This window comes from Rhinoraja longicauda, chromosome 21 (assembly GCF_053455715.1).
Source record: "Rhinoraja longicauda isolate Sanriku21f chromosome 21, sRhiLon1.1, whole genome shotgun sequence".
NCBI lineage: Eukaryota > Metazoa > Chordata > Chondrichthyes > Rajiformes > Arhynchobatidae > Rhinoraja > Rhinoraja longicauda.
The window spans coordinates 10,949,975-10,977,539 of record NC_135973.1 but is presented as its reverse complement, the minus strand read 5'-3'; the positions used below and the strand labels follow the sequence as shown (position 1 = coordinate 10,977,539).

The 27,565-nt window shown below is 46.3% G+C and overlaps 1 protein-coding gene across 3 annotated transcripts in view; it reads left to right on the top strand.

The window, feature by feature from the left end:
* Positions 1–10,223: 10,223 nt before the first annotated feature.
* The window catches only part of gsg1l (gsg1-like), a 140,305-nt gene continuing 122,963 nt past the window's right edge, over positions 10,224–27,565 (top strand). Inside the window, exons 1-3 of one of the 3 annotated variants that reach the window (XM_078418463.1) lie at positions 10,264–10,398; positions 11,786–12,338; positions 12,410–12,768. In XM_078418463.1, the coding sequence (XP_078274589.1) occupies positions 12,462–12,768 (307 nt within the window). In that variant the 5' untranslated portion in view covers positions 10,264–10,398; positions 11,786–12,338; positions 12,410–12,461. Of the gene's footprint in view, positions 10,399–11,785; positions 12,769–27,565 lie in introns of all 3 variants that reach the window. The other 2 variants (XM_078418462.1, XM_078418464.1) reach the window with 2 other exon arrangements.

Here is a 27,565-nt window from a genome sequence, read left to right as displayed (position 1 = left end):
GAAGGGATTCTTTCCACGCTGTAAGACTCCAAGACTAAGATAGAGAGTAAGAGTTGCCACTTGACCCTCAGTCCATCAGCCCCGATGATGATTCAGAATAAGCTGGTGTTGTCGAAAATGGTCTTGTTGGATTTTTCCTGCCGTTGGAGGGAGAATCTATTTGTGTAATGTTCGATGTTGTTTGATGAACGTGGGCATACAGCAGAAGCTTTAACCACGAGATGGCCAAGAATGCAGCTGGACCGCTGTGTCTCATGTACTCAGCTGCCTCCTGATGTCATGTGGAGTGAATCCAACTCGTGGAAGGTACACATCAGTGACTGAGGCCGAGAACGATCATCCCCTGAGCACTTCTGAATAAAGACGGACACAAATGCTCAAATGGTGGCGCAGCGGTAGAGTTGCTGCCTTACAGCGCTAGAGGCCCCGGGCTTGATCCTGACTAAGGGTTCTTGTCTGTATGGAGTTTGTACGTTCTCCCCGTGACCTGCGTGGGTTTTCCCCAGGAGCTCCGGTTTCCTCCCACATTCCAAAGACGTGCAGGTTTGTAGGATAATTGGACTGGGTAAAATTGTAAATTGTCCCTAGTGTGTAGGATGGTGTTATAGTGTGCGGGGATCGCTGGTCGGCGCGGAGTCGGCAGTCCGCATTGTATCTCTAAAGTAAATTAACCTAAAATGCTCTGCGCCTACATTTTGCATTCACGTGAAAGGTTTGGACATCATTAAGGGTTGGGATTCCTGTGGAGCTCCCTCCTCTCACTTGTTAGTTGCTTGTCCCCTGACATAGACAATAGCCAATAGACAATCGGTGCAGGAGGAGGCCATTCGGCCCTTTGAGCCAGCACCGCCATTCAATGTGATCATGGCTGATCATTCTCAATCAGTACCCCGTTCCTGCCTTCTCCCCATACCCCCTGACTCCGCTATCCTTAACATTCATAACAGTATGCCGCAGGTCCTGATCTGCTGGGTCTGAGAGCACATGACTTAGCACGCTGTTTTCATTACCTAGCATTTATGTGGTTGCCAGGACTCGAGGGTCTGAGCTATAGGGAGAGGTTGAGCAGGCTGGGACGTTATTCCTTGGACCGCAGGAGGATGAGTGATGATCTTTTCGAGGTATACAAAAACCATGAGAGGAATAGAGAGAGTAAATGCACAGTCTTTTAACATACTCAGTGGAGGGGGAATCAAGAACCAAAGGACATAGGTTTAAGGTGATCTGGGAAAGATTTACTAGGAATCCCAGGAGCAATTTTTTTCACAAAGGGTGGTAGGTATTTGGAACGAGCTGCCAGAGGAGGTAGTTGAGGCAGGTACGTTTAAAAAACATTTGGACAAGTACATGGATCGTACAGGTTTAGAGGGATGTGGGCCAAAGGCAGGCAGGTGGGACTAGTGTAGACAATAGACAATAGACAATAGGTGCAGGAGTAGGCCATTCAGCCCTTCGAGCCAGCACCGCCATTCAATGCGATCATGGCTGATCACTCTCAATCAGTACCCCGTTCCTGCCTTCTCCCCATACCCCTCACTCCGCTATCCTTAAGAGCTCTATCCAGCTCTCTCTTGAAAGCATCCAACGAACTGGCCTCCACTGCCTTCTGAGGCAGAGAATTCCACACCTTCACCACTCTCTGACTGAAAAAGTTCTTCCTCATCTCCGTTCTAAATGGCCTACCCCTTATTCTTAAACTGTGGCCCCTTGTTCTGGACTCCCCCAACATTGGGAACATGTTTCCTGCCTCTAATGTGTCCAATCCCCTAATTATCTTATGTTTCAATAAGATCCCCTCTCATCCTTCTAAATTCCAGTGTATATAAGTTCCCCCCTCATCCTTCTAAATTCCAGTGTATATAAGATCCCCCCTCATCCTTCTAAATTCCAGTGTATGGGGCATGTTGGGGGGGGGGGGCGTGAGCAGGTTGAGCCGAGGGGGCTGTTTCCTCGCGGTATGACTCTCTGACTTCATGGTTCTGTGTTTCAACCTCACCATAAGTTGGCAACTCAGATGTTGTTGTCCATGGTCTGGGGAGGCTCTTGTGATTGGACCCCTCATTGAACAAGAGTTGGTCACCTGGCTTAACAAATGACAGAGGAGTGGATTTAACGCAAGAAGAAGAAGGTAGGTAGCATGTGATGGTCTAGATCCACTGCTCCCAAATGCCCACAGTGCCTCCTGGTTACCCAGTTTTGAATTGCATAAGCATGTCATAATCTCAACCATTTTCCAAACTGCAGTGCATGTTGCAATCAGTAGCTGACCTCAGGAGTCGGCATCCACAAGGCTCTCACAGTATTTCATGGACATTGTAATGAGAAGGCCAAGTCAGCTAACTGCCTTGTGATAGCTTTCTCACCATCATTCATAAAGCTATCCTCCAGGGCAGTGGAATTTGGTCAATGCCACTTTGGTGAGGACTTGAATTATATACTCATATCATTCATAGCATTTGTTCACCATTGCAGTGGTACTTGATATGAAACAGCGTTGAATCATAACAGAGGAAGTAAATATTACCAACAATCTGTCATGGACCAACTACTTTTAAGTGACACCAAAAGGAACACACCAATATCTCTACTTCTTTAGGAGACTGATGAAATCCAGCATGTCTCCAATGATCCTTCCATACTTTAACGTATCGAATAGTAAAAGGCCTAATTACAGTGGATGTGGAGAGGATGTTTCCACCATTGGGAGAGTCTAGGACCAGAGCCCACAGCCTCAGAATAAAAGGACGCACCTTTGGAAAGGAGATGAGGAGGAATTTTTTTAGTCAGAGGGTGGTGAATCTATGGAATTCATTGCCACAGATGGTTGTGGAGGCCAAAGATATTATTAAGGCGGAGAGTGACAGATTCCTGATTAGTACGGGTGTCAGGAGTTATGGGGAGAAGGCAGGAGAATGGGGTTAAGAGGGAGAGATAGATCAGCCACGATTGAATGGCACAGTAGACTTGATGGGCCGAATGGTCTAATTCTGCTCCGATGACATATGGACTTATACTTCTGCAGATGCACCATAGAAAGCATGAAGTCGGGTTGTACCACAGCTTGGTTGGGGGGCAACTCTGCCCAAGACTGCAAGAAATTGCAGGGAGTTGTGAATGTAACCCAGTCCATCACACAGACCTGACTTCCCACCATTGACTCCATCCATTGCTTCACGTTGCCTCGGGAAAGCAGCCCACATAATCAAAGACTTTCCCATTATCAAGGTCACTCCCTTCTTCTCCTCGCGCCCATCGGGCGGAAGATACAGAAGCTTGAAAGCGCGTTCCACCAGATTCAGGAACAGCTACTTCCCTTGGTTACCAGAATTTGAAATGGTCTTTCCTCAAGCTGGGATACTAACTGATTCTCCAACCTACCTCATTGCGGACATTGGGCTTTGTCTCTGGAACGTCTACACTACAATCCCTTCATTCCACCTGTAGATTGTATTCACTTATAGTCCTATCTGATTCGATTGGACAAAAGCTCCGACATATGGCAATAAATATAAACTTAAACATAAATGGGCAATGTTTTATATACTCTTTTATAACTTCATTTCTAATTTGTTCCTGAGGTGTGAGGTTTTCTGACCATATCAGCATTTATTGTACATCCTTAATTGCCTCCAGAACAAATTGACTTGCCACTCATTTGTGAAAACGCACGGCACATGTTTCAGGGACAGTTTCTTCCCAGCTGCTATCAGGCAAGTGAATCATCCTACCACAACCAGAGAGCAGCAGGGCCGTCTTAACGCATGGGCCTGATGGGCACTTGCCCGGGGCCCCACGAGCATAGGGGCCCCATGCTGATCTGTGTATGTTAAGTGACTTGCAATAAATAAACACTACTTTAAAAATGTAGGTTCAATAAGTGCTTTTTTCGCAACATTTTCAGTCCCTAAGTGCTTCTCACAGCGATCTGTAAGTGATTTTCGCAACAATGTAGCACCCTAAGTCCATCGCTAAGTGCTTTTCGGTAAGTGCTTTTCGCCGGCACGACAGGGGGGGGGGGGGGGGCTGGTAGGGAAAGGGGGGTGGGGGAGAGTAACGGTAGGGGCCCCAGTACACTGCTTTGCCCGGGGGCCCATAATGCTGTAAAAACGGCCCTGGAGAGCAGTCCTGAACTACTATCTGCCTCTTTGTTGACTCTCGGACTATCCTTGATCGGACTTTGCTGGCTTTACCTTGCACTGAACGTTATTCCCTTCTCATATATCTGTACACTGTAAATGGATCGATTGTGGTCATTTATTGCCTTTCCGCTGACTGGTTAGCACACAACAATAGCTTTCCAATGTACCTTGGTACACGTGACAATAAACTAAACTGAATTGAAACTGATTTCAGAGGGCATTTAGAAGTTACATAATTGTCACTGGACTCATATTTAGATCGGACTGGGTGAGGAAAGTAGATTTTTTTTTAACCTGAAGAACATTAATGAACAATATAGGCTTTTATAGCAATCCAGTATTAATGGTCAACATTAATAGCTTTTTTATTCCAAATGTAATCAATTATCTTAATTTCAATTTCTCAGCGGCCTTGGTTGGATTAAATTTCACGACTCTGGATCAATACTTTGGAAACTACCATGGTAATTTAAACGTTCCTGTTCTGTGCTAGGAACCATATCCCTTCCCAGAATTAGGAGGCAATGCCAATTTTAGAGCCATTCTGCCCCCTTTAGGGCGTCACGGTGGCGCAGCGGTAGAGTTGCTGCCTTACAGCGCCAGAGACCCAGGTTCGATCCTGACTACGGGTGCTGTCTGTACAGAGTTTGTACGTTCTCCCCGTGACTGCGTGGGGTTTCTCCGGGTTTGCCGGTTTCCTCCCACACTCCAGACATACAGGTTAGTAGGTTAATTGGTTTGGTAAAATTGTAAAATTGTTCCTAGTGTGTAGAATAGCGTTAATGTATGGGGTGATCGCTGGTCAGCACGGGCTGATGTTTAAGAGTCCACTTGGCTGTGGTACACGGACAGGGTGTTCTGAATCAAGATGAAAAAATACTGCAGATGCTGGAGATCTGAAATACAAACAGGAAATGCTGGAAACACTCAGTGGGTCAGGCAGCATCCGTGGAAAGAGAAACTGTTTACTTTTTAGCTCAGGTCCCCTTTAACAAAAGAGAATACTAGTTAGGTTTTAGCTGTCAAAACCTAATTTGCTTTTTTTCCTTCTTCCAGCTCCAAACAATCCTAGATCTGAAACACAAACTATTTTTCTTTCTGGCCCGCTGAGTGTTTCCAACATTTTCTGTTTTTTTTAACTTTATGTCCTGAATCAAATCCTGAATGACAACCAAGACATCTGCTTGATCTTATTCTTGTCGTTATATTTGGCAGTGTGATGAAACCGTGTTGTGTTCTAGGTCACTTTAGAGGGCAGTTAAGAGTCACTCATATAGTTCAGATCAGATAAAGGCAGTAACTTCCCATTCTCTGAAGGAGATTTGTGAACTAGTTGTTTGGCATTCAATGAAGCAAACTTTTCCGCTCCAGGTCCATTTTTATTTTCACAGAATTTAAATACTTAAAAGGAATATGAACTCACACTCTTCTCACTAATTCGTTTAGTTTTGTTTAGTTTCGTTTAAAGATACAGTGCGGAAACAAGCCCTTCAGCCCACCGTGTCTGCGTCACCAGCGATCCTCATACACTAACACTATCCTACACAAACACCAGGGCCAATTTACAATTTTACTGAGGCCAATTAACCTACAAACCGGATATGTCTTTGGAGTGTGGGAGAAAACTGGAGCACCCGGAGAAAACCCATGCTGATCACAGGGAGGGCATACAAACTCCATACAGACATCACCCTTAGTCAGAATCGAACCCAGGTCTCTGGCGCTGTCTGGCAGTAACACTACCGCTGCGCCACCGTGCCGCCATGCCGGAATTTGTCCAGCTCTCTTGGTAAACCAACCAGCATCATTGTTATAACATTGCCGTACTCTGCCAGCAGACTGCCCCACAACCCAGTACTGATAAGCTCCAGGGTGCTTGCCAATCCTGGTGTCAATTTACTTGGTAATTCAACCTGGCGACTTGACATAACATGCTTAGGAGAGAACTGCAGTTGCTGGTTTAAATCAAAGGTAGACACCAAAATGCTGGAGTAACTCAGCGGGACAGGCAGCGTCTCTGGAGAGAAGGAATGGGTGACGTTTCTGGTCGAGACCCTTCTTCAGACTGAAATTGACACCAGGATTGGCAAGCAGCCTGGAGCTTATCAGTACTGGGTTATGGGGCAGCCTGCTGGCAGGGTATGGCAATGTTATAGCAATGATGCTGGTTGGGTTATCCAAAGAGCTGGACAAATTCCGGCATGGTGGCACGGTGGTGCAGCGGTAGAGTTGCTGCCAGACAGCGCCAGAGACCTGGGTTCGATCCTGACTAAGGGTGATGTCTGTATGGAGTTTACATGTTCTCCCTGTTGAAAGACTGGAGTGATTAGGCTTGTATACACTGGAATTTAGAAGGATGAGAGGGGATCTTATCGAAACGTAGAAGATTATTAAGGGGTTGGACACGTTAGAGGCAGGAAACATGTTCCCAATGTTGGGGGAGTCCAGAACAAGGGGCCACAGTTTAAGAATAAGGGGTAGGCCATTTAGAACGGAGATGAGGAAAAAAAAATTCAGTCAGAGAGTTGTGAATCTGTGGAATTCTCTGCCTCACAAGGCAGTGGAGGCCAATTCTCTGAATGCATTCAAGAGAGAGCTTGAGAGAGCTCTTAAGGATAGCGGAGTCAGGGGTATGGGGAGAAGGCAGGAACGGGGTACTGATTGAGAATGATCAGCCATGATCACATTGAATGGCGGTGCTGGCTCGAAGGGCCGAATGGCCTACTCCTGCACCTATTGTCTATTGTCTATTGTCACTGACACGGTGGGCCAAAGGGCTTGTTTCCGCACTGTATCTTTAAACTAAACTAAACTAAACTAATTAGTTTAGACTGAAGAAGGGTTTTGACCCGAAACATCACCCATTCCTTCTCTCCAGAGATGCTGCCTGGCCCGCTGAGTTACTCCAACATTTTGTGTCTACCTTCGACTTGACATTACACTTGGACTCAACACGAACTGCAAATTGCTAATGGTTCAGTAATCAAAAAGAAAATAAGATAATTTTCCCAGAAGATAGACACAAAATGTTTGAAGTAACTCAGCGGTCAGACAGCATCTCTGGAGAAAAGGAATGGGTGACGTTATGGGTCGTGACCCTTCCTCAGACCCTACTCTCGGTCTAAGAATGGGGCCGAAACGTCACCTATTACTTTTCTCTAGAGATCCTGCCTGACCCAGTTTCAGTAAAGTTTATTGTCATGTGTACCGAGGTACACTGAAAAGCTAACCGGTCAGTGGAAAGACAGCACACGATTACCAATCGAGCCATTTACAATTTATAGATACATTGTTGTATTGTATTGTATTGTATTCTTTTATTGTCATTCGATACCGAGATACCGAACAAAATTACATTTTCCAGCAGTCACAGAACACACACAAAAAAAGAACACAAGACACACGACCCCAACACAAACGTCCATCACAGTGACTCCAAACACCCCATCACTGTGATGGAAGGCAACAAAACTTCCACTCTCTTCCCCCATGCCCCTCCCACGGACAGACAGCTATGTTACATGATGGGGGAATAATGTTTAGTGCAAGGTAAAGCCAGGAAAGTCCGATCAAAGATAGTCCGAGAGTCACCAATGAGGTAGATAGTAGTTCAGGACTGCTCTCCACTTGCGGTAGCATGGTTCAGTTGTCTGATAACAGCTGGGAAGAAATTGCCCCTGAATCTAGAGGTGTGTGTTTTCACACTTCTAGACCTTTTGCCCACTGGGAGAGGGTACACTCGGTGTGATTCACTGAGTTACTCCAGCATTTTGTGTCTATCTTCAGTGTAAACCAGCAACTGCAGTTCCTTCCTACACATTTTTTTTTTTCCCTGTTTGTATGCATATAAAATTGATTTAACTCATCAATGTTATCATGTAGAAAGCTCGTCAATAAGGTACAAAGGCTTTGGTCAATATCTCTTTGGTTGCGTAATCAGCATACATTGGCACAAGGTGGTTGATATCTTTTCATAGTAAGGGATGGCAAATTTATTTTTATTTTAGCAGTTACAGAATTCAAATATTTTCCACAGTTGGCTCACTTAAAAATTCACTTTACATTTCTAAAACCTCTTGGCTGAATTTAAAATGATTTTGTAAAGAAAATGTTGCACGATTAACACTGTTGCTGTCATCGACGATGGCAATCCAGAGAGAAGAATTGAAGGCAATTTTTGCTGCTGCTTCCCTGCGCATTTTCATTGCTACCAAGGCTGATTTGCGGACACCGCCTGCAGATGTCTTGGTAATGACAATATAATAATCTAGGGTGGCATGGTGGTGCAGCGGTAGAGTTGCTGCCTTGCAGCGTTTACAGGGCCAGAGACCCAGGGTTCGATCCCGACTACAGGTGCTGTCGGTACGGAGTTTGTACGTTCTCCCCGTGACCCCATGGGTTTTCTCAATGATCTTTGGCTTCCTCCCACATTCCAAAGACGTACAGGTTTGTGGGTTAATTGGCTTGGTATAAATGTAAAATTGTCTGTAGGATAGTGTTGATGTGCGGGGATCGCTGGTCGGTGTGGACTAGGTGGGCCGAAGGGCCTGTTTCTGCGCTGCATCTCTAAACTAAACTAAACTAACCTGCTGCCATTAAGGGCCTGACTGCGGCATCCACAAGAAGTGGAAGAGTATAGACCCTCCAAGCGTTCCAGTTAAGAGTGTCGAGGAGGAGATGTTGCAGTTTAATGGAGACTGCCTGGAGAACAGGAGCTCCCAGCTACCTGGTGACCCCATAGAGTCATACAGTGTGGAAACAGGCCCTTCGGCCCAACTTGCCCATGTTGAAAAACATGCCCCATCTACACTCGTCCCACCTGCCTGCACTTGGCCCGTAACCTTCTGAACTTATCCTATCCATGTACCTATTCAAATGGCTCTTAAATGTTGTGATAGTACAACTATCTCCTCTGGCAGCTCGTTCCATATACCCACCACCCAATGTGTAAAATAGTTCCCCTCAGGTTTTTATTAAACCTCCCCCCCCTCCCCCCCTCACATTAAACCTCTCCCCCTCTCCCCCCCTCCCCTCCCTCTCCCCACCTCCCCTCCCCCCCTCCCCTCCCCCCCTCCCCCCCTCCTCCCCCCTCCCCTCCCCCCCCCCCCTCCTCACATTAAACTTGTGTTCTCTAGTCCTTGATTCCCCTACTCTGGTTTTTATTAAATCTTCCCCCCCCCCCCCCCCCTCACTCACCTTAAACTTGTGTTCTCTAGTTCTTGATTCCCCTCCTCTGGGCAAAAGACTCTGTGCATTTACCCGATCTATGCCTCTATACCTCGCATGACTTATTGTACATCTCTATAAGATCACCCCTCATCCTTCTGCGCTTCAATGAATAAAATCCCAGCCTGCTCAACCTCTCCCTGTAACTCAGGCCCTCGAGTCCCAGCAACATCCTGGTAAATCTTCTCTGCGCCCTTCCCAGCTTGACGACATCTTTCCTAAAACTGAACGTAGTACTCTAAATGTGGCCTCACAAATGTCTTGTACAACTGTAACATGACCTCCCAACTTCCACACTCAAAACTTTGAATGATGGAGGCCAATGTACCACCCTACCTACTTGTGACGCTACTTTCAATGCACAGCCTCAATCTACTTCCCCCATTTACTGTTTCACCCTCTTTGCCCTTCCCCATCTACTGCTCCCCCCTCTATACCTTCCTCATCTATTTTCCTTACTCCATACCCTTCCCCATCTACTGCCCCCCTCCATAACCTTCCTCATCTATTTTCCTTACTCCATACCCTTCCTCATGTTCTTTCCCTCCTCTATACACTTCCCCATCTACTGTTCCCCCTCTATGCACTGTCCCATTTACTCTCCCCCCTCTCTCCCACCCCCTCCTCTGCTGTCCCCTTCCACACCCCCCTCTCCCTCTGCTGTGTCTCTCTGTAATGTGCTCTCCCCCCTCATCTCCTCTCTCTCTCTCTCTCTCTCTCTCTCTCTCTCTCTCCTCTCTCTCTCTCTCTCTACACCAGTTCGCCGAGGGACCGGTTGCTGTTTAGCTTCGCTCAGTGCCCGTCTCCGAGGTGGCGACGCAAAGAAAGGGGGGGGGGGGGGGGGGGGGGGGTGGGGGGGGGGGGGGGGGGGGGGGGGGGGAATGAATCCCGATGCAAACCAAAGTGCAGAGAGAAGGCGACCGGCACAGTGACAGCAGGTGAGACAGCAGCCGTGACAATGGAGCCTGCGTTTGCGTTGTAGCCGCATGGGCTTGCAACGGTGGACCTGCCTTTAGAGTGGGGAGGTGGACGTGTGAGTAAAAGTGTTTCTGTACTCGGCAGTCGTTCGGCTTGCATTGATCCAGGATTTAACCACCTCCCCAGCCCTCGCTGGGATGGGTTACACATTAACCCAACAGGTACATTGTACCGCTGCTCGATTATAGAGCGGGGATTTAAAAAATGTGCTGCTTTCATAGAAAATCGGTGCAGGAGGAGGCCATTCGGCCCTTCGTGCCTGCACCGCCATTCATTGTGATCGTCCATTCATTGCCTTCTCCCCAGTCCCTTGATCCCACCAGCCCCCCCCCCCCCCTAGAGCTCTACCTAACTCTCCCTTAAATCCATCCAGTGAATTGGCCTCCACTTCCCCTCTGTGGCAGAGAAATCCCACAAATTCACAACTCTCTGGTGAAAAAGTTCCCCTTTCACCTCCGTTTTAAATGGCCTCCCTTTTTAATTCCAAGACTTTCAACGAGAGAGTCCGGAAAATAAAAATATTTGATGATGTTTAATCTCTAATTTCCCCAGCGCTGATAACGTGATGTGTATTAATGGTCGCTGCTGCCATTATCGGCATACCAGCAAAGAGTGCGTTCGATCATCTCAAAGTGTCCTAATGATATCATATTTTCTCGGAAATAAAGGTTTAACATTTTTTATGGATACGTTTCACCTCTTGACTTTCTGCCACAAGAATACCTTTCAGCGTGACAGACAAATGCCAGCAGTCACGACTGAAACACGTTTGCATTTATTTTCCTGGTCGATGAGTTCTGCTTGTGTTGCTTTTTATTAAAATAAAAAAAACTGTTGGAAAAACTGCCCCTGCTAAGATTGCTGCAAATGTAATTGTTGCCATCCTTTTATTTATTTTTAATGGTTTCTTTAAACGATCGTGTTCATACTTTAACTGAAGTTTAATTTTACCAGCCATTCCCGCAGCAACAAAAAACATAAATGATAATAAAATTAAAAGTGTGTCACGTTTTACGTGAAATTAGCTCTGAAAGATTGCGGGAAGATTGTTCCCGATGTTGGGGGAGTCCAGAACCAGGGGTCACATCTTAAGGATAAGGGGGAAGTCTTTTAGGACCCAGATGAGAAAACATTTCTTCACACAGAGAGTGGTGAGTCTGTGGAATTCTCTGCCACAGAAGGTAGTTGAGGCCAGTTCATTGGCTATATTTAAGAGGGAGTTAGTTGTGGCTAAAGGGATCAGGGGGTATGGAGAGAAGGCAGGTACAGGATACTGAGTTGGATGATCAACCATGATCATATTGAATGGCGGTGCAGGCTCGAAGGGCCGAATGGCCTCCTCCTGCACCTATTTTCTATGTTTCTATGTTTCTATGAAAAGTCAGATCTGTTATTTCTCGTCCACTTTAAAACTGATTGAGGGGTTTGGTTATCTATTTCAGGGCACATAATGAACAACGTGGCGAAATTTGGAGAGAGGTGGATAAATAGTGGCGGTGACACCCCAGGTATCTGTCAAAGAGGGGAGGCGGCAGAAGCAGCAGCAATAATAGCAATCTCGATGCACCATGTGTTTCGCCGAAGATGTTGCTGAGACGAGAGGCAGGCAGAAGCACAGCCTCTCCCCGTCCGCTGCCCACATTCCCCAGTACTTGCCCGCACACCACCACCGCACCATGGGCACCTTGGAGGAGAACATAGAGGAGGAAACCCAGCTTTGAGTCAAGCAAGCGGCGCGACTGGGGTTTCATGCCGTTTTACATCCTTCGCTGCGTTTCAAAGCAGACCTGAACCCAGCTGTGTGCACTGCCAGTGAAGGCTCGCTCTCTAAACCTGAGAGAGAGACAGAGAAAGAAAGAGAGAGAGAGAGAAAAAGAGAAAGAAACACCAGCTCATTGCCAGTGAAGACTCACTCTCTAAACCTGAGAGAGAGAGAAAGAGAGAGAAAGAGAAAGAAACACCAGCTCATTGCCAGTGAAGACTCGCTCTCTAAACCTGAGAGAGAGAGAAAGAGAGAGAAAGAGAAAGAAATACCAGCTCATTGTCAGTGAAGACGCTCTCTAAACCTGAGAAAGAGAGAAAGAGAGAGGGAGAGAGAGAGAGATACTTCATGGTACAATGAAAACCACCAGGAAATGCAGAGCCTTGCTGGCGGTGGGCTTAAACTTAGTGGCTCTGTTCTTCTCCACAACTGCCTTCGTCACAACGTACTGGTGCGAGGGAACCCAGAAAGTGCCCAAGCCAAACTGCGACAAGGACACGAAATTAAACTGTATCAACTTGAACAGCAGCGGGGCGGCGAACGGCTCCAGTTCCAATTCCAACTTGGGCCAATATAGTTGGGACACCGGCGACGACAAGTTCTTCTTTCGCTACTTCCACACCGGGATCTGGTATTCATGCGAAGAAAACATCAACGGCATCGGTGAGTGTGACAACTTTATCAGGTCTCTCTGTCGCGGGTGTCGGTCGTGTTTAGTGGCGGTCTCTTCCTCAATCCGCCCAAGGTTTCTTCGGTCAGAAACATCGTGCATTTAAAAATAAAAAATAAAAAATGATACAGAGAGAGGAGAAATTAAAAATAAAAAACACCTTTCAACTGTTTGCAAGTGTGATACAACCGTTCTGCGCTCTGTTAGCCTCGGACGTTTCTTAAGCAATTCTGAAACTACTCTGGAATTGGAAAAAGTAGGGGGTGCTTATGTTGGATCTGTGATTGCAGTTAGTTTCGATGAGGATGGCACTCATTCTGAGCTATTTAACTGAAGGAAGATGTGGACTTGAAAACAGGTCCTTTGGCCCAACATGTCCCATCTACACTAGTCCCATTTGGCCCATATCCCTCTCAACCTGTCCTATCCACGTACCTGTCTAAATGTTTCTTAAACATTGCGATTGGACCTGCTTCGACTACCTCCAACGGCAGCTCGTTCCATACACCCACCACCCTTTGTGTGAAAAAAGTGACCCCTCGGGTTCCTATTAATTATTTTCCACCCCTCGCTTTATGTGACCGATGTCCTCTGGTCCTCGATTCCTCTACTCTGGGCAAGTGCATCTACCTGACTCAATCACAGTTAACATGGGGGACTGACTACTTGATGAAATTCCCTCCAGCCTCCCAAACTGCACAGGTTCATTGAGAATTAAGAGTACCAAGAGATTTAATCCTGAGTTAATCAGAAACTCTTAATCTTTCTACCTGGCACCTCATTCAGTAAAGCAAACAAGTTCTAAAGCAATTTACGGTTTCTGCTTCACTACTTGCTGAGAATAAACATCATTCATTCAAGTCGAGTTTATTGTCATATGTTTAGGAAGGAACTGCAGATAGACACAAAAGGCTGGGACAGGCAGCATCTCTGGATAGAAGGAATGGGTGACGTTTCGGGACGAGACCCTTCTCAAACTTTGGGATCTGCAGTTCCTTCCGACACAAGGAACTGCAGGTGCTGGTTTAAACTGAAGATGGACTCAAAATGCTGGAGTACCTCAGCGGGACAGGCAGCATCTCTGGAGAGGAATGGGTGACGTTTCAGGTCAAGACCCCTCCTCTGAAGAACGCCACCCATTCCTTCTCCCCAGAGATGCTGCCTGTCCCGCTGGGATACTCCAGCATTTTGTGTCTATCGTTATTGTCATATGCACAGGTGCAATGAAAATCTTGCACCTGTGTCCCAGGCAGCAAGACTCGGATAACACACTGAAAGATAAATTGTACATAAATTATACATAAATCTCACATTAATTCTACAAGAAAATGTAAAGATAAAGATTGTTCGAAAAACAAGAGTAGTACAAAAATATATTCATTCGTTCATCATGCTTTTAAAAAAAACAATTTTGTTGAATAAATCTCACCTGTTAGTTGTGTTTACAGAGATAGTTCTCATGGTAGCACCAATTTAATTTTTTTTTAATATGGTGGGGATTGAGAGTTTTCGAGTCAGATAGATGCAGCATGGAAATGGGTTCTTTGACTCACCGAGTCCACGCCGACCATCAACAGCCCATTTGTGCCAACCTTACATTTGTATTCTCCCCACATACTCATCAACCTCCCCTTCCTATGGTTCCACCACTCACCTACTCTGAGGCCCAATTTAACCTTCCAACCCGCTTGTCTTTGGGATGTGGGAAGAAAGTGGAGCACTCAGAGAAAACCCACGCGATCACAGGGGGTGAGCATGCAAACTTTAGCATAGGATTCAATCCAGCATCAGAACCTAAAGACACTGTGGGCTTACGTTAAAGCAGAATATTTAACAAGGAAAATTGTCCAGCTCTCACTACCCTGAAGTCTATCAAACACTGAAGTCAAGATAAACTTGCATTTCTATCAATAGTTCAGAGGGATGAAAAAGGGCTGTCATTTTGATTAATACTATTTCAAGGTAAACAAAAATAAGTGGTTATTCCTGTTGTCAGCGGCGAGGAAACCATTTTAGAATGTATCCGGTACTGAAAAGGTTCATAGTGAAATAAAAATCAACAATTATTTAGAGTACAACAACAATTGGGAAATAATGATCACAACATTGTATTCAAAACAAGAATATGCAAGGGCAATTGTGAAATCATTAGACTTCACTTCAGACTTTAGAGATACAGTGCAGAAACAGGCCCTTAGGCCCACCGAGCCTGCGCCAACCAGCAATTACCCCGTACTCCAACACTATCTTACACGCCAGGGACAATTCACAATTTTTACTGAATCCAATTAACCTAGAAAGCTGTACATCTTTGGTATGTGGGAGGAAACCAGAGGACCCGGAGAAAACCCATGCAGACACAGGGAGAACGTACAAACTCCGCACAGACGGCACCCATAGTCAGGATCGAACCGGGTCTCTGGCGCTGTGAGACAGCAACTTTGCCTCTGCGCCACTGCGCCGCCCCGATGAGTATTCACCTTTATCATTGTAGGTATTGTGTCATTGGGATGAATGGGATCGTGGCCACAATTAATTGTGCAGGAAAGTTAAATACCCAGGTTCCTGGAACAACATTGGAAAATCCGCAAACGCATTGCTCATGACAAACTCCACACAGGTGGGATTTAAGGTCAGGATTGAACCTGGGTCTTTGGCGGTGCAAGGTTTCCACTCATTGCCAGTCAACCAACTGTGCTGCACTTTGATCATTGTTCAGAAAGTTCCTGTCACCAATTGGGAGACTAATCACATGGGAGATCATTCTCGGAACTTGCTGCTGGATTTGGAATGTGTTTACAAATTTACCTTTTGCATTTATCCCACATTTTGTTAGCAAATAGATTTTGACAGAAATAGCCGTCTGCAACAAAATCTTTTTTTTTAAATCTCTCCGACTGAACATAAATAACTGCAATTCTTGAATTATCCCCAATTTCTTAAACAAGTGAAAATGCTTTTTGGTCATTGTGGACTTGTTACAATGCACAAAAATCCTTATCATTGTGCAGGAAGGAACTGCAGATGCTGGATTAAATCGAAGAAGGACAGAAAATGCTGGAGTAACTCAACGGATCAGGCAGCATCTCTGGAGAAATGGAATAGGTGATGTTTCAGGTTGAGACCCTTCTTCATTCTGAGAGTCAGAGGAGAGGGAAAGTAGAGGTATGAAAAGAGAACAAATCATGTTCCCCAGAGATGCTGCCTGACCCGCTGAGCTACGCCAGCATTTTGTGTCTATCCTAGCTATGTGACTTGGAGGACATTCTTCAGATTGTGGTGATTTAGGTTTAGCTTTTTAGGTTTATTAACATCACCTATTCCTTTCCTCCAGAGATGCTGCCTGACCCGCTGAGTTACTCCAGCATTTTGTGTTCATCCTTATAATTGTGTCAGTATTGGACAGGGAGAGAATTAATTTAGTTGAATCTTATTCATCCAGTTAATTGTTATGTATCATTTAATAGTGTTTGTAACATAGAAACATAGGGAAATAAAGCACGGGAACAGACCTTTAGGACCACTATGCATGCGTTTGCCGATGTTAATGTCCAATTAAATTAATCCCATCTGCCTGTACATGGCCCATGTCTCTCTGTTCCCTGCCTCCTGATGTGTCTGTTTAAATGCCTTTTAAATGTTGCCACCATATCTGCTTCTACCACCTCCCCTGCTGGTATTTTTCCAGGCACCTTCCATTCTCTGTGTTAAGCAAATCTTCCCTCGAAAATCTATATGCTAAATCTCTCGTTTGTTTGTTTGTTTGTTCCTGAACTACAGCCAAAACGGTACACGATAGCACGGCAATTTTAGGCCCACCTTACTCACCGTCGTCCCTTTGGTGCTAATGGAAGGGGTTTCATTGAAATCGATGTTATATTTTTGACGTTATTCACGTTTTAAAGTTTAAATCTATCTCCTAGGGAGGGAGGGGGAGGGGGGGAGGGGGGAGGATGGAGGATAAGGGGGGTTGAGGGGGGTGGAGTGGGAGGAGGGGAAGGGGGAGGGGAAGGGGGAGGAGGACGAGGTGTGGAAGGAGGGTGGAGGGGATAATCAGCTGGAAGAGGAGAGGGAGTGGGGAAGAGAGGGGGAGGGGGGAGAGGGGGAGGGAGGGGAGTGGGGAGAGGGAGGGGAGTGGGGAGAGGGGGTGACGGGGGAGGGAGGAGGGGGAGGGAGGAGGGGGGAGAGGGGGAGGGAGGAGGGGGGAGAGGGGGAGGGAGGAGGGGGGGAGAGGGGGAGGGAGGAGGGGGAGGGGGGAGAGGGGGAGGGAGCGGGTGCTGCACCAATGCAGGAGAGGTTTGGGCCCAACGAGTCCACTTGGTAACATTTTCCCCCTCTCACCATAACACTCGACTAGTGCTTTGAACTTTGGGTGAACATGTCTCAACTGACTTGATTCTGTCCTTGCACCTGTCGTATAATCAGCTGGAAGTCACTTATTATGCTTATCAGAGTCCTCCTTTTCTTGTATTACAGCTCAGTAGAATTAAAAGAAAGTGGTACAAAATGTCCAAAAATACTTACTAATTTGAGTTCCTAACACCGACAATTCAAATATCCCTCTCCCCTCCCATGTCATTCATTCATTCATTCATTCAGTGCCTGTTTACATTTTGACCCGGGTCGAAAAAGTTGCCCTGAGTTTTCTTGTAATCATATTTTTGATCTGTGTAGATTTTTAACAATCCAACTTTTGGAATGCACGCGATTGAAAATGATCTAATTAGAAAGCTTTTAGATAAGAGGAAAGGGCTTTTATATTGGCAATGCAAAGCAGCAACTCGACATCGCGGCACACTGATCTGTATTCAGCAGAGGAAAAGGTAGGCATAATGCCCTGTTGCATAACATTGAATGAGGGTTTGTGCGGGGTTACACCTGGAATGACCCCGACCTTTCTCGTCCTATTCTCGCCAACCTGTGTACAAAGACGAATGTAGCTTTTGAACATCAGAGAGGTGGGAACTGCTTTTGTGCAGCAATTTTCCTTGGTGTTTTGATCAACTACAAGGCTTTCCTGTGCTTGCATTTATTTGCAAGGAGAGGACCGATGCACAGATGATATGTATGGGAAAGAACTGCAGATGCCGGTTTACTCCGAAGATAAGACACAAAATGCCAGAGTAACTCAGCAACACAGGCAGCATCTCTGGATAGAAGGAACGGGTGATGTTTTGGGTCGAGACCCTTCTTCACACAGATGACAATGTGTGTATCTTGCATCGCGCCAAGGTTCAGTTCAAAACGCTGCTTCAATCTCCTCAGTTCATTTTTTAATCCCTGAAACAATAGACAATAGGTGCAGGAGAAGGCCATTCGGCCCTTCGAGCCAGCACCGCCATTCAATGTGATCATGGCTGATCATTCTCAATCAGTACCCCGTTCCTGCCTTCTTCCCATGCCCCCTGACTCCGCTATCCTTAAGAGCTCTATCCAGCTCTCTCTTGAATGCATTCAGAGAATTGGCCTCCACTGCCTTCTGAGGCAGAGAATTCCACAGATTCACAACTCTCTGACTGAAAAAGTTTTTCCTCATCTCAGTTCTAAATGGCCTACCCCTTATTCTTAAACTGTGGCCCCTTGTTCTGGACTCCCCCAACATTGGGAACATGTTTCCTGCCTCTAACGTGTCCAACCCCTTAATAATCTTATACGTTTCGATAAGATCTCCTCTCATCCTTCTAAATTCCAGTGTATACAAGCCTAGTCGCTCCAGTCTTTCAACATATGATGAAACACCGAGTAGCTGAGTTTTACCGTGATAATGGGGCCATTGGATTTATCTTCAAAAAAGTCTTCCAATTGAGTTTGTACATACCGTCGTTTTGTGCACATTCCAAATGCTTTTATTTTGGCTATATTCTCATAGATATAAACGTGTACAAAACCAAGGAAAGGTTTGTCAAAATGATAGCCCTCTTGGCAATTTAAGGCTTGTTGTCGGGGAGACTAGCAACTGCAGTGGGAGTTTGAACCTACCAAATGGTGGTGGCACAGTTTAGTGGGCCCTCAGTGCGCCTGTACTCTGGATGGCAAAACACTTACACATTTTAAAGAGAACTGGGCTTCTCAGTTTAGCTGTTAGGAATTTTACGTGTCCACCCTTGGAACAGTTCAATTCGCATTTTCAATTCAATGATATTTTATTGTCGCGTGTACAGTGAAATGCTTTGTTTTGCAGATAACCTGGTAAAATTATACAGCACGCCTCACACCAGGCAACACTCAAGTGTCACCACGTTTTGGCGCCGACAGCGTTTCAAAAGTTCACCGAACAGTCTTCCCTACTGCCGGCCACCACACATGGCAGCAGGTGGCCCCACTGCCGGTCCCCCTTCGTTCTCGCCCCCCCACCCCCTGTCTTGTCAGACTTATCAGAAGTCTTGTAGGAAGGAATTGCACATGCTGGTTTAAACCGAACGTAGACACAGAAAGTTGGAGTAACTCAGTGGAACAGGCAGCATCTCTGGATAGAAGGAATGGGTGAAGTTTCGGGTCGAGACCCTTTTTTTTAGATTTAGAGATACAGCGCGGAAACAGGCCCTTCGGCCCACCGAGTCCGCGCCGCCCAGCGATCCCTGCACACTAACACTATCCTACACACACTAGGGACAATTTTTACATTTACCCAGTCAATTAACCTACATATCTGTACGTCTTTGGAGTGTGGGAGGAAACCGAAGATCTCGGAGAAAACCCACGCAGGTCACGGGGAGAACGTACAAAGTCCGTACAGACGGCACCCGTAGTCAGGATCGAACCTGAGTCCCTGGCGCTGCATTCGCTGTAAGGCAGCAATTCTACCGCTGCGCCACCGTGCCGCCCTTCTTCATACTTCAGACCCTTCAGAGTCAGGGGAGAGGTAGATACAGAGATAAGGAAGTGTTAGGTGTGAAAACGAGACAAAGGGGATGAAGGTCAAGGACAATGTTGAATAGGTCATTGTTAGGTAGGAGAAGGTAATAACAAAGCAAACAGATAAAATGAATATGAGGACAGTCAGACTAGTCAGAGAAATGGGATGGTGGAGGGATGGAGAGAGAGGGAAGGCAAGGGTCACTTGAAGTTGGAGAAGTCAATGTTCATACCACTGGGGTGTAAGCTGCCCAAGCGAAATATGAGGTGTTGTTCCTCCAATTTGCGCTGGGCCTCACTGACAATGGAGGAGGCCCAGGACAGAAAGGTCAGCGTGGGAATGGGAGGGGGAGTTTAAGTGTTTAACCACCGGAAGATCAGGTAGGTTTAGGCGGACTGAGCGGACATGTTTAGTGAAAAGATCGCCGAGCCTGTGCTTGATCTCACCGATATACAGGAGTCCACACATGGAGCTTAGAAGTCTTAACTGGTTCACCGAGTATAATCTTTTTGTGGTTGGTGGAGTTGTGGACAATGAAGAAGGCCGTCGACAGAATATAGACATGGGCGGAGAAATGGCAGGTGGAATTTAATCCGGGCCAGTGTAAAATGTTGTGCTTGAGGAGGACAAATGTAAGGGGAAAGTATGCAATCAATGGCAGGACCCTGAATGGCATGAATGTACAGAGGTGCCCCCAGTCCATAGCTCCCTGAAGGAAATATAGAGTGGTAGTTAAAGCATATGGTGTGCTTGCCTTCATTGGTCAGTACATTGAGTATATGGGTCGGGAAGACATGTTGTAGCTTTATAAAAATTGGGTTAAACCGCATCTGGAGGGCAGTGCAGTTCAGGTGGCCCATTACAGGAAGGATGTGGAGGCTTTGGCTAAGTTTGGGGAGAACGCAGAAGAAGCTTACCAGGATGCTGCCTGGATTAGAGGGCATTAGCTTTAAGGAGAACTTGGACAAACTCAGATTGTTTCCTCTGGAGTATCAGAGACTGAAGGAAGGCCCGATAGAAGTATATAAAATAATGAGATACAGGCCAGACGCTCAGAGTTGTTTTTTCCAGGATGGAAGTGACAAATAGTAAAGGGCATAGCTTTAAAGTAAGGGATTTGGGGGGAAAGGGGTGGGGCATGGAGTTTAAAAGATATTGCAGGGGAAGGTTTTTACACAGACAGTGGTAGCTGCCTGGAACTTGCTGCCAGGGATGGTGGTGGAAAAGGTATGAGAATGCCCTTTAAAAAGCTTTTGGATAGGCACATGGTTATGCAGATAATGGAGGCATAAAGATCTCGTGCAAGTGGGTGGGAATAGTTTAATTTGGCATCATGTTCGGCATCATGCACCGAAGGGCTTGTTCATAGAAACATAGAAACATAGAAAATAGGTGCAGGAGTAGGCCTTTCGGCCCTTCGAGCCTGCACCGCCATTCAATATGATCATGGCTGATCATCCAGCTCAGTAACCTGCACCTGCCTTCTCTCCATACCCCCTGACTGCAAGTCATGAGCATTAGACTTTAGAGATACAGCACGGAAACAGGCCCTTCGTCCCACCGAGTCTGCGCCAATCAGCGATCACCCCGTACACTAACACTGTACACTAGGGACAATTTTACAATGGCCAATTAACCTACAAACCTGTATGTCTTTGGACTGTGGGAGGAAACCGGAGCACCCGGAGAAAACCCACGTGGTTACAAGGAGAACGTACAAACTCCGTACAGACAGCACCCAGAGTCAGGATTGAACTCGGGTCTCTGGCGCTGCAAGGCAGTGGCTCTAGCGCTGCGCCACTGTGCTGTCCTGTTCTCTGTCCTATGCTGTACTGTTCTCTGTTCCAGTTAACACAACTATTTTATGAGATGAGGACACAGAGTATCCGTGACAATGCCCGTGACAAATATGATTCCAAGTTAATCAAATCTGAAGCTAAATCTTCAGTTGCCCAAATAAGAATTTAATATCTGAGCCAGCATGTTTTTATTTCATTGCTTCAGGGTTCTGCTTGTGATTAAACAGGATATTGCGGGGCATGTTTTCTACGCAGAGAGCGTGCCTGGAACTTGCTGTCAGGGATGGTGGCGGAACCATGTGAGATAGGCCCTTAAAGAAGCTTTCAGATAGTCACATGGATATGCAGAGGATGGAGGGCGGCACGGTGGCACAGCGGTAGAGTTGCGGCCCTACAGCGCCAGAGACCCGGGTTCGATCCCGACTATGGGTGCTGTCTGTGTGGAGTTTGTACGTTCTCCCCGTGACTTGCGTGGGTTTTCTCCGGGCGCTCCGCTTTCCTCCCACGCCCCAATGACGTACAGGTTTGCAGGTTAATTGCCTCGGGTAAAATTTGTAAATTGTCCCCAGTGTGTAGGATAGTGCTCGTTTACAGGGATCGCTCATCAGCCAGGACTTGATGGGTTGAAGGGCCTGTTTCTGTGCTGCATCTTTAAATGAAACTAAATGAAACTAAACTAAGCTAAAGGGTAGTTTATGCCAATAGATGCTCCTTGCAATAGACAGATCAGTGTGCCTTGGGTCTTCTTCCACTGCTCCCTGGATAATGTGGTAGCAAGGATTTTCCTTGCCGAGTAAACAGTGAAACCATTAAAGCTATATTTAGAAAGCAGGTTGAGAAATGAACACTTGTAACAAATTTTTAAAAAACACCGTGAAATAAAAATAGAAAGTAAATGATTGAAATCTAGTCTAGTGTATAATGTTTCCATGATTCGAGATGGACCAAAATTTGGCAAAACTGTTCCTTCTTGTCTGAGAGCAGAATCAGAAACATGAAAAACTGAAAATTCAGAACTAATTTACAGAGTCAACATTTGAGTCAGTGGCGGGTCATTCTGCGGAAATCTCTGAAATCGGGCTCGACTCGTTCAACCAGAAGGTGTATGAATAATGTGTAGGAGGAATAGCAGATGCTGGTTTACATCGAAGATAGACATAAAATGCTGGAGTAACTCAGCGGGTCAGACAGCATCTCTGGAGAAAAGGAATAGGTGATGTTTCGTGTCAACACCTTCTGACACGGAGATCCCTGAGGCAATGAAATAAAAACATGCTGGCTCAGATATTAAATTCTTCTTTGGGCAACTGAGGATTTAGCTTCAGATTAGATTAACTTAGAATCATATTTGTCACGGCCATTGTCACGGATACTCTGTGTTCTAATCTCTCATAAAATAGTTGTGTTAACTGGAACACAGAACAGTACAGCATAGCACAGGGAATGGGTGGCACGGTGGTGCAGCGGTAGAGCTACTGCCTTGCAGTGCCAGGGACCAGAGTTCAATCCTGACTCTGGGTGCTGTCCGTACGGAGTTTGTACGTTCTCCTTGTAACCACGTGGGTTTTCTCCGGGTGCTCCGGTTTCCTCCCATTGTGGGCTCCACCTTTTCTCGATCATCGTTGCTGGCTTCGATTTGTCCTTTGGCATACCTTTCATTTATTTGTTCTTTGTACCTCTTCATACCTCTAGTCTCTCTCTCCCCTGACTCTGAGAAACCCCTCTTCAGACTGAGAGTCGGGGAGAGGGGAAACTAGAGATATGAAGAGGTACAAAGGACAAATGAATGAAAGGTATGAAAAAGGACAAATCAAAGCCCGCAACGATGATCAAGAAAAGGTGGAGCCCACAATGGTTTGATGCTGGCTGTGGGGAAAGTGACAACGAGTGAAACAAGCAAGTGGAACAATGAAACTATGCAGGGCGACAGTGAAATTAGTCTGATGACTAGGGTGGGGGAAGGACGGATGGAGAGAGAGATTGAGAGAGAGAAAGAGAGAATGCTTTCATGAGCTATATAATGTGTGATTAGTATAGAACTGAAAAAAGTACTGCTGGTACTTGAAGTATGAAACAAAGTAAGAAATTGCGGAGAACATTGTTGGGTCAGAGAGTATCTGTGGAAGGAAACCGAATGCATGTTTCACGTCAATAACCTTCCAGACTTGTAATACTGATGTATTGTAATACTGTAAGTCTCATGTAATACTGGCAACTCTGGGTCTATTAGAATCTAATTGCTGGACATTGATTGCTGTAATTAGTTACTAACTCCATTATCATTGTACGGTGTGACTACCAGGGCCTTTGACAGGCAATTGGCACAATCTTGGCCTTTTTCATTTCTTACAAATCGTGTTTTCCTGCAAGTTGGAAGCACAGATTCTGCTTCGGGGGCATGGGGGTGGGTGGGCTACACTCTGAGTGTGATAAGACTGGGGCTCCGTGCATCGTGCAGTGGAATGTTGGAAAGGACACATGGATTAGAAAAGCAAGAAGAATGTAATACTGAGAAGAATGTCACTGTGCAGTTGCACATGCCACAAATAAAGCACCATTGAACGATTGAAACGGAGAAAAAGAGGCATAATTGAATCAATTAGCCAGAGGGTGGTGAGCCTGTGGAATTATTTGCCTCAGAAGGCTATGGAGGCCAAGTCAGTGGATATTTTTAAGATAGATATTTGATAAGTGCAGGTGTCAGAGGTTAAGGGGTGAAGGGTTAGGAGGGAGAGATAAATCAGCCATGATTAAATGGCAGAGTAGACTCGATGGGCCAAATGGCCTAGTTCTACTCCTGTCACTTATGACCTTATGACCTTATTTCACCTGATAACTGGGTGGGGGAAAGAGAAGATGTAAAAGCAGTGATGTCGCATCTGCTGTGGTTAGGTGTGTTTCAGTGGGAGAGAGATGAGTATTAGCGGATTTGGAAGTCTAGACCAGAGCAATGAGCACAGTCTAGAATGAGAAAAGGAGAGGGGAAGGAAATGTCTGCCTGATGGTTGCCCGATAGTGGGAGTGATTGAAGGTATGGAGGATGATCTACTAAACATGAAGACAGATGGGGTAGAAGGCGAGTTTGAGGGGAGACTGCTCCTTTTTCTGGGCTATAATTTGATGAGCTATATTTTCTAATTAGTTTATTGTCATGTGTACCAATGGTACAGTGAAAAGCTTTTTGGTGCATGCTATCCAGTCATCGGAAAGACTATGCATCATTACAATCGAGCCGTCCACAGTGCGCAGGTGCAGGATAAAGGGAACCTGCTGTTGGAGTAGAGGTTTAAAAGAGGAGTGGCGCAGCGGTAGAGTTGCTGCCTTACAGCGCCAGAGACCCGGGTTCGATCCTGACCTCGGGTGCTGTCTGTACGAAGTTTGTACTTTCTCTCTTTGACCGCTTTGGTTTTCCCCGGGTGCTCCGGTTTCCACCCACACTCCAAAGATGTACAGGTTTGTAGGCTAATTGGCTTTGGTTAATAAAAATTGTAAATTGACCCAAGTGTGTGTAGGATAGTGCACGTCCACGTGGACCTGATGGGCCGAAGGGCCTGTTTCCCCGCGCTATCTCTAAACTAAACTAAACTTAAACGAGTGGAGCCACTGTAATGAGTGATTGCATATCCGCATTTGGGACGCGGTACGCAGGCCAATTCACTGGATGAATTTAAAAGAGAGTTAGATAGAGATCCAGGGGCTAGTGGAATCAAGGGATGTGGGGAGAAGGCAGGCACGGGTTACTGATTGTGGATGATCAGCCATGATCACAATGAATGGCGGTGTTGGCTCGAAGGGCCAAATGGCCTCCTCCTGCAAATGGCCTCCTCCTGCACCTATTTTCTATGTTCCTATGAGCCGCCAGTTTCAAGACATTCTTTCTCTGTCCTCTACTTTCAATCATCTCTTCTATTTACACCTCCTTCAGACAGATCAGCTGTGATTAACAGGCTTGATCCTCCTCTCTCAGTCGACTCCAACACCATCTGTGTCATTCAATTACTTTCCGTCTCCAGTCTAATTTTGTTTTTTTAGTTTTTAGTTTTAGAGACGCAGCGCGGAAACAGGCCCTTCAGCCCACTGAGCCCGCACCGACCAGCGACACTAACGCTATCCTAAGCGCACTAGGGCCAATTTACATTTATACTAAGCCAATTGACCTACAAACCTGTACGTTTTTGAAGTGTGGGAGGAAACCAGAGATCTCAGGAGAAAACCCACGCAGGTCACGGGGAGAACGTACAAACTCCGTACAGGGAAGCGCCCGTAGTCAGGATCGAACCCGGGTCTCTGGCACTGGAAGGCAGCTACTCTATTGTTACGCCCAAAGTCTCCAGTCTCCAGATAAATTTCCAGTCGTTACTCCCCCCGCCCTTCACACCCCTCCTCATGATCCCCAGCAACTCTGCAACTTAAAACATGCTTGTTTCCCTAACTTTTTCCAAGCCGCTTGAAAGGCCACAAGTTATAGGAGTAGAATTAGACCATTCGGCCCATTGAGTCCACTCCGCCATTCAATCACGGCTGATCTCTGCCTCCTAATCCCATTATCCTGCCTTCTCCCCATAACCCTTGACACACGTTCTCATCAAGAATTTCTCTATCTCTGCCTTAAAAATATCCACTGACTTGACCTCCACAGGCCTCTGTGACAATGAGTTCCACAGATTAACTACCCTCTGACTCAAGAAATCCCTCCTCGCCTCCTTTCTAAAAGAGCGCCCTTGAATCCTGCAGCTATGACCTCTGGTCCGAGACTCTCCCACCAGTGGAAACATCCTTCCCACATCCACTCTATCTAGGCCTTTCATTATTCTGTCATTTTCAATGAGGTCCCCACTCAGCCTTCTAAACTCCAGCGAGTACAGGCCCAGTGTGCTCAAACACACCTAGAGTTTGTTGAACCGAAACATCTCTCTCCATGGATGTCACTGACTTAAGTAAGCATCTCTGGCACTTTCTGTTTTGATCTAAATTTAGTACAACCTGCTTCTCAGCTCATTATGAAACGTTCACAGATTCTATAAATACCATGTTTTACAGGCTTGAGGTATTCTGTGGCTCCTGGTTGATAGAAAAACAAATATCCCCGGTTATATTCATATTTTATTGATCAATTGCTTGCTGGATCTCTGAAGGGCCTCTCCTCCAGGCTACTGCAAAAGTACGTGATTCCAGCTGCTGCCAGAGAGTGGCACAGTGACCCACGTAGTCGAGCTGTGGCTCCAGCAACCCTGGTTTAATCCTGACCTCTGGTGTTTGGTGACGGGGCTGTAGAGCTGCTGCCTTACAGCGCCAGACACCCGGGTTCGATCCTGACCACGGGCGCCGTCTGCACGGAGTTTGTACGTTCTCCATGTGACCGCGTGGGTTTTCTCCGGGCGCTCCGGTTTCCTCTCGCACTCCAAGGACGTGTGTGTCGTCTGTAGGTTAATTGGCTTCTGTAAAATTGCCCCTAGTGTGTTGGGTGCTCCTGTATCTTCTCCCAGAAGGTGGAAGCAAGAAAGGCCATGGTGACTGGTATCTTTAGTTTAGAGATACAGTGCGGAAACGGGCCCCTTGGACCACCGTGCGAGCCCGCACCAGTGACCAGTGATCACTAATTCTAACCGGAACACTAGGGACAATTTACAGAATCCAATTAACCGACAAACCTGCACGTCTTTGGAAGGTGGGAGGAAACCAGAGCACCCAGAGAAAACCCACGCGGTCACAGGGAGAATGTGCAGACTCCGTATGGACAGCACCTGTGGTCGGGATCGAACCTGGTGTTGTGAGGTGGCAACTCCACCGTGCCACCCTTATCGTCATACTTCCAACCTTCCTGACGCAACACGTTGCGAAGATGGACTGGATGGTAGGAAGTGACCAGCTGTGACTGACTTAACTGTGTTCACCACTTTCTGCAGGGTCAAGAGCAGAGCATTTGCTATGCCAGGCCGAGATGCATCCTGTCAGAATACTCTCTATAGCACAACTGTAGAAGTCTGAAAAAAATCCTTGTGGACACCTAGGAAAGTAAAAAAATAACGATGACCTCTCTTGATCATCACATCAATGTGAAAGACAAGGTTAGGTTCTTTGTGATATTTATCCTTTGAGGCTGTCAACCATCGCTGCAGTAGCTTCATTGATGAG